This window comes from Salvelinus namaycush, chromosome 38 (assembly GCF_016432855.1).
Source record: "Salvelinus namaycush isolate Seneca chromosome 38, SaNama_1.0, whole genome shotgun sequence".
Taxonomy (NCBI): domain Eukaryota; kingdom Metazoa; phylum Chordata; class Actinopteri; order Salmoniformes; family Salmonidae; genus Salvelinus; species Salvelinus namaycush.
This window is the reverse complement of record NC_052344.1, coordinates 22,993,770-23,001,269: the sequence shown is the minus strand read 5'-3', so window position 1 is coordinate 23,001,269 and position 7,500 is coordinate 22,993,770. Positions and strand designations below refer to the sequence as shown.

Here is a 7,500-nt window from a genome sequence, read left to right as displayed (position 1 = left end):
TGTTCAGAGGAACAGTGGGTTAACTGCCTTGTTCAGAGGAACAGTGGGTTAACTGCCTTGTTCAGGGGAACAGTGGGTTAACTGCCTTGTTCAGGGGAACAGTGGGTTAACTGCCTTGTTCAGAGGAACAGTGGGTTAACTGCCTTGTTCAGGGGAACAGTGGGTTAACTGCCTTGTTCAGAGGAACAGTGGGTTAACTGCCTTGTTCAGGGGCAGAAGGACAGATTTTGACCTTGTCCGCTCAGGGATTCGAACCAGCAACCTTTGGGATCTATAGACCTATGCCATTTCCAAATAGGCAGTTTAACACACAGAACACATGGTTCCTTATAGTTGGACCTGGATATTCTACACCCACCTACTAAACATACAGTAGTTCTGTCTGCAGAGGCATGTTTCTGTCATCTTTAACTCATATCTACTCCTCAGGGAGCAATAACACAGGGGACATCGTGTGAGTACTACTCCCCACTGACGTACAGAGGGAGATGACACTGCTCAGGCAAGATGAATCAATAAGGAGTTGATAATAAATGACTCACTGCTCAGGCAAGATGAATCAATAAGGAGTTGATAATAAATGACTCACTGCTCAGGCAAGATGAATCAATAAGGAGTTGATAATAAATGACTCACTGCTCAGGCAAGATGAATCAATAAGGAGTTGATAATAAATGACTCACTGCTCAGGCAAGATGAATCAATAAGGAGTTGATAATAAATGACTCACTGCTCAGGCAAGATGAATCAATAAGGAGTTGATAATAAATGACTCACTGCTCAGGCAAGATGAATCAATAAGGAGCTGATAATAAATGACTCGCTGCTCAGGCAAGATGAATCAATAAGGAGCTGATAATAAACCAGGTCTCAACAGAACCTACAGCACGTATAAACCATGTGCAGAGCAGAGCCTGAGAAACACTGGCTGACATGTGGAGCCATTTGCCATTTAAATGAAGTGGGGAAACTGAAAAAGCCAGTAGTGAGATAGTTCAGGAAGACAAGAGCAGGTAACTGAAGGAGTCCAGCGTGTGATTGCGTCTGACTGCACGCCTGTGTGTGTTACGTCCATGTGTGTGTATGTGTGTTACGTCCATGCCTGCGTCTGTGCGTGTGTGTTACCGCCGTGTGTGTGTGTTACCTCTCTGCAGTCTCGTACGATGGGCTGTGTGGCGCTCTGCTCCTGCCCGCTGCCCAGCATGGCGCTGCTGGTACTCTTGTTGCGGCCGTGGCCCTTCTTGAAGGGGGCCTTGGAGCCCCCAGGAAGGTCGTGACAGGGGGAGGTGGGGGACGTGGACAGGACCAAGGTCTTCAGGGCAGACACCTCCGCCTGGAGCACATCAATCTGGGGGGAGAGAGGGAACATCACACATACAGAACCCATATAGATACAGGTCTGTCTTCTGTCTCACACCGTTGTACCAGGAACAGAGAGGTGGAACTGGTTTACATCGTCTCACACAGTTGTACCAGGAACAGAGAGGTGGAACTGGTTTACATCGTCTCACACCATTGTACCAGGAACAGAGAGAGTGGAACTGGTTTACATCGTCTCACACCGTTGTACCAGGAACAGAGAGAGTGGAACTGGTTTACATCGTCTCACACCGTTGTACCAGGAACAGAGAGAGTGGAACTGGTTTACATCGTCTCACACCGTTGTACCAGGAACAGAGAGGTGGAACTGGTTTACATCGTCTCACACCGTTGTACCAGGAACAGAGGGATGGAACTGGTTTACATCGTCTCACACCGTTGTATCAGGAACAGAGAGAGTGGAACTGGTTTACATCGTCTCACATCGTTGTACCAGGAACAGAGAGAGTGGAACTGGTTTACATCGTCTCACACCGTTGTATCAGGAACAGAGAGGTGGAACTGGTTTACATCGTCTCACACCGTTGTACCAGGAACAGAGAGGTGGAACTGGTTTACATCGTCTCACACCGTTGTACCAGGAACAGAGAGGTGGAACTGGTTTACATCGTCTCACACCGTTGTACCAGGAACAGAGAGGTGGAACTGGTTTACATCGTCTCACACCGTTGTACCAGGAACAGAGAGGTGGAACTGGTTTACATCGTCTCACACCGTTGTACCAGGAACAGAGAGAGTGGAACTGGTTTACATCGTCTCACACCGTTGTATCAGGAACAGAGAGAGTGGAACTGGTTTACATCGTCTCACACCGTTGTATCAGGAACAGAGAGAGTGGAACTGGTTTACATCGTCTCACACCGTTGTACCAGGAACAGAGAGAGTGGAACTGGTTTACATCGTCTCACACCGTTGTACCAGGAACAGAGAGGTGGAACAGGTTTACATCGTCTCACACCGTTGTACCAGGAACAGAGAGGTGGAACAGGTTTACATCGTCTCACACCGTTGTACCAGGAACAGAGAGGTGGAACAGGTTTACATCGTCTCACACCGTTGTACCAGGAACAGAGAGGTGGAACTGGTTTACATCGTCTCACACCGTTGTACCAGGAACAGAGAGAGTGGAACTGGTTTACATCGTCTCACACCGGTGTACCAGGAACAGAGAGGTGGAACTGGTTTACATCGTCTCACACCGTTGTACCAGGAACAGAGAGGTGGAACTGGTTTACATCGTCTCACACCGTTGTACCAGGAACAGAGAGGTGGAACTGGTTTACATCGTCTCACACCGTTGTACCAGGAACAGAGAGGTGTGGAACTGGTTTACATCGTCTCACACCGTTGTACCAGGAACAGAGAGGTGGAACAGGTTTACATCGTCTCACACCGTTGTACCAGGAACAGAGAGGTGGAACTGGTTTACATCGTCTCACACCGTTGTACCAGGAACAGAGAGAGTGGAACTGGTTTACATCGTCTCACACCGGTGTACCAGGAACAGAGAGGTGGAACTGGTTTACATCGTCTCACACCGTTGTACCAGGAACAGAGAGGTGGAACTGGTTTACATCGTCTCACACCGTTGTATCAGGAACAGAGAGAGTGGAACTGGTTTACATCGTCTCACACCGTTGTATCAGGAACAGAGAGAGTGGAACTGGTTTACATCGTCTCACACCGTTGTATCAGGAACAGAGAGAGTGGAACTGGTTTACATCGTCTCACACCGTTGTACCAGGAACAGAGAGAGTGGAACTGGTTTACATCGTCTCACACCGTTGTATCAGGAACAGAGAGAGTGGAACTGGTTTACATCGTCAAACACCGTTGTACCAGGAACAGAGAGAGTGGAACAGGTTTACATCGTCTCACACCGTTGTACCAGGAACAGAGAGATGGAACAGGTTTACATCGTCTCACACCGTTGTACCAGGAACAGAGAGGTGGAACTGGTTTACATCGTCTCACACCGTTGTACCAGGAACAGAGAGATGGAACTGGTTTACATCGTCTCACACCGTTGTATCAGGAACAGAGAGAGTGGAACTGGTTTACATCGTCTCACACCGTTGTATCAGGAACAGAGAGAGTGGAACTGGTTTACATCGTCTCACACCGTTGTACCAGGAACAGAGAGAGTGGAACTGGTTTACATCGTCTCACACCGTTGTACCAGGAACAGAGAGGTGGAACTGGTTTACATCGTCTCACACCGTTGTACCAGGAACAGAGAGGTGGAACTGGTTTACATCGTCTCACACCGTTGTACCAGGAACAGAGAGGTGGAACTGGTTTACATCGTCTCACACCGTTGTACCAGGAATTAACAGTCAGCCGGGAGGCTGCAGTGGTGTGACTGATACAACCTGCTATTAAACCAGCCAGCCGGGAGGCTGCAGTGGTGTGACTGATACAACCTGCTATTTAACCAGTCAGTCGGGAGGCTGCAGTGGTGTGACTGATACAACCTGCTATTAAACCAGTCAGCCGGGAGGCTGCAGTGGTGTGACTGATACAACCTGCTATTAAACCAGTCAGCCGGGAGGCTGCAGTGGTGTGACTGATACAACCTGCTATTAAACCAGTCAGCCGGGAGGCTGCAGTGGTGTGACTGATACAACCTGCTATTAAACCAGCCAGCCGGGAGGCTGCAGTGGTGTGACTGATACAACCTGCTATTTAACCAGTCAGCCGGGAGGCTGCAGTGGTGTGACTGATACAACCTGCTATTAAACCAGTCAGCCGGGAGGCTGCAGTGGTGTGACTGATACAACCTGCTATTAAACCAGTCAGCCAGGAGGCTGCAGTGGTGTGACTGATACAACCTGCTATTAAACCAGTTAGCCGGGAGGCTGCAGTGGTGTGACTGATACAACCTGCTATTAAACCAGTCAGCCGGGAGGCTGCAGTGGTGTGACTGATACAACCTGCTATTAAACCAGTCAGTCCCTGTGGCCTCCATTAACAGCCAGCCGGGAGGCTGCAGTGGTGTGACTGATACAACCTGCTATTTAACCAGCCAGCCGGGAGGCTGCAGTGGTGTGACTGATACAACCTGCTATTAAACCAGTCAGCCGGGAGGCTGCAGTGGTGTGACTGATACAACCTGCTATTAAACCAGTCAGCCGGGAGGCTGCAGTGGTGTGACTGATACAACCTGCTATTAAACCAGTCAGCCGGGAGGCTGCAGTGGTGTGACTGATACAACCTGCTATTAAACCAGTCAGCCGGGAGGCTGCAGTGGTGTGACTGATACAACCTGCTATTAAACCAGTCAGCCGGGAGGCTGCAGTGGTGTGACTGATACAACCTGCTATTAAACCAGTCAGCCGGGAGGCTGCAGTGGTGTGACTGATACAACCTGCTATTAAACCAGTCAGCCGGGAGGCTGCAGTGGTGTGACTGATACAACCTGCTATTAAACCAGTCAGCCGGGAGGCTGCAGTGGTGTGACTGATACAACCTGCTATTAAACCAGTCAGCCGGGAGGCTGCAGTGGTGTGACTGATACAACCTGCTATTAAACCAGTCAGCCGGGAGGCTGCAGTGGTGTGACTGATACAACCTGCTATTAAACCAGCCAGCCGGGAGGCTGCAGTGGTGTGACTGATACAACCTGCTATTAAACCAGCCAGCCGGGAGGCTGCAGTGGTGTGACTGATACAACCTGCTATTAAACCAGTCAGCCGGGAGGCTGCAGTGGTGTGACTGATACAACCTGCTACTAAACCAGTCAGCCGGGAGGCTGCAGTGGTGTGACTGATACAACCTGCTATTAAACCAGTCAGCCGGGAGGCTGCAGTGGTGTGACTGATACAACCTGCTATTAAACCAGCCAGCCGGGAGGCTGCAGTGGTGTGACTGATACAACCTGCTATTAAACCAGCCAGCCGGGAGGCTGCAGTGGTGTGACTGATACAACCTGCTATTAAACCAGCCAGCCGGGAGGCTGCAGTGGTGTGACTGATACAACCTGCTATTAAACCAGCCAGCCGGGAGGCTGCAGTGGTGTGACTGATACAACCTGCTATTAACCAGTCCAGCCGGGAGGCTGCAGTGGTGTGACTGATACAACCTGCTATTAAACCAGTCCAGCCGGGAGGCTGCAGTGGTGTGACTGATACAACCTGCTATTTAACCAGTCAGTCGGGAGGCTGCAGTGGTGTGACTGATACAACCTGCTATTAAACCAGTCAGCCGGGAGGCTGCAGTGGTGTGACTGATACAACCTGCTATTAAACCAGTCAGCCGGGAGGCTGCAGTGGTGTGACTGATACAACCTGCTATTAAACCAGTCAGCCGGGAGGCTGCAGTGGTGTGACTGATACAACCTGCTATTTAACCAGTCAGCCGGGAGGCTGCAGTGGTGTGACTGATACAACCTGCTATTTAACCAGTCAGCCGGGAGGCTGCAGTGGTGTGACTGATACAACCTGCTATTTAACCAGTCAGCCGGGAGGCTGCAGTGGTGTGACTGATACAACCTGCTATTAACCAGTCAGCCGGGAGGCTGCAGTGGTGTGACTGATACAACCTGCTATTAAACCAGCCAGCCGGGAGGCTGCAGTGGTGTGACTGATACAACCTGCTATTAACCAGTCAGCCGGGAGGCTGCAGTGGTGTGACTGATACAACCTGCTATTAAACCAGTCAGCCGGGAGGCTGCAGTGGTGTGACTGATACAACCTGCTATTTAACCAGTCAGCCGGGAGGCTGCAGTGGTGTGACTGATACAACCTGCTATTAAACCAGTCAGCCGGGAGGCTGCAGTGGTGTGACTGATACAACCTGCTATTAAACCAGTCAGCCGGGATGCTGCAGTGGTGTGACTGATACAACCTGCTATTAAACCAGTCAGCCGGGAGGCTGCAGTGGTGTGACTGATAACCTATAACAGCGAGCCGGAGGCTGCAGTGGTGTGACTGATACAACCTGCTACTAAACCAGTCAGCCGGGAGGCTGCAGTGGTGTGACTGACACCTTTAGTGAAGATGCAGCACACATAAAATCAGCCAGCACTCCATCTCTTCTCACACACACACACACACACACACACACACACACACACAGTCATTAGAAGACTATCAGACTGGGCCAGCCACTCCATGAGGGTAACAGTCATGTAGACACAGTAGTATGGAACCCGGTTGTGAACGGTTCAGTCCTCACCTTGTTCAGAGCTTCCTTCAGCTGCTTCTCAGCCGTCGACTGTTTGATGTTGGCCTCACGCACCATCTTGTGAGCTTCCTGTAAGAAGGCACGAGACGTTAGACCCACAATGCATCACTCAACGCCCTGACCTCTAACCCCTACCGACTCCTCACACAATATACAACACACAAAACAGAGAACCCAACAACCAAACACAAGCCAAGACAACCTGAGTCACAGCTGGCACCAAACACCCAGAGAAAAGCAGGTTAGTATCTCTACAAACTAACAGGAGTTTTGAAAACAGGAGAGAGGAGAGAGAGACAGAGGAGGGAAACTGTTAATCTAGCTACGTAAGAGAAGGGAGGAGAGAAGCCAAAACACTTTGATCACAAGGAGGGCAGTCTTAGTGTTTCTGGGGGGATGAATTAGCCGGTCGGACCAACCTCAAACAGGCTAGCAGTGAGCTCCTCCAGTTCCTGGCCCAGTTGGTCCCTGACTTTAGAAAGCCTCTCACACTCCTCGTCTTTTAACTTAAGATCCTTAAGAAATGAAAAACCAAAAACGGAAAGAAAAAAAAAACGTGATGAACAAATGAATGTAAATATAAATGACGTGGTAATAATAATGACAAAGGAAAATCAACTGTGGTTTATTTTAGGGGCCGAAATAATATGAAACAAATCAAAAAAATGTGAAGTGTAGCGTGACTTGGTGTGTGTGAATGTTGTAGGTGTGTGTAGACTTCTTAACACAGGCATGTACTGTAAACACACACACACAGTTCAGTTGACAGCAGGCCAAGTTTCGATAGCTGAAATCAAAACGTTTATATTACCCTAATAATATATTACCATGTACAGTAAATGTATTTCAGAGCAATAAAATACTTGGTTAGTTCCTGGAAGGGGTCTTTAACAGTGTGTGGCCCTTATTGTTCTATACTAGTTCCTGGAAGGGGGT

General features: G+C 49.5%; 1 protein-coding gene across 1 annotated transcript in view; it reads right to left on the bottom strand.

The window, feature by feature from the left end:
- LOC120032221 (RAB3A interacting protein (rabin3)) overlaps positions 1–7,073 on the bottom strand; it is a 20,038-nt gene extending 12,965 nt beyond the window's left edge. Inside the window, exons 1-3 of the mRNA XM_038978209.1 lie at positions 6,984–7,073; positions 6,556–6,633; positions 1,145–1,348 (exon numbers count right to left, since the gene is read on the bottom strand). Of these exons, the coding sequence (XP_038834137.1) occupies positions 1,145–1,348; positions 6,556–6,621 (270 nt within the window). The 5' untranslated portion in view covers positions 6,622–6,633; positions 6,984–7,073. The remainder of the gene's footprint in view (positions 1–1,144; positions 1,349–6,555; positions 6,634–6,983) is intronic.
- Positions 7,074–7,500: the final 427 nt, after the last annotated feature.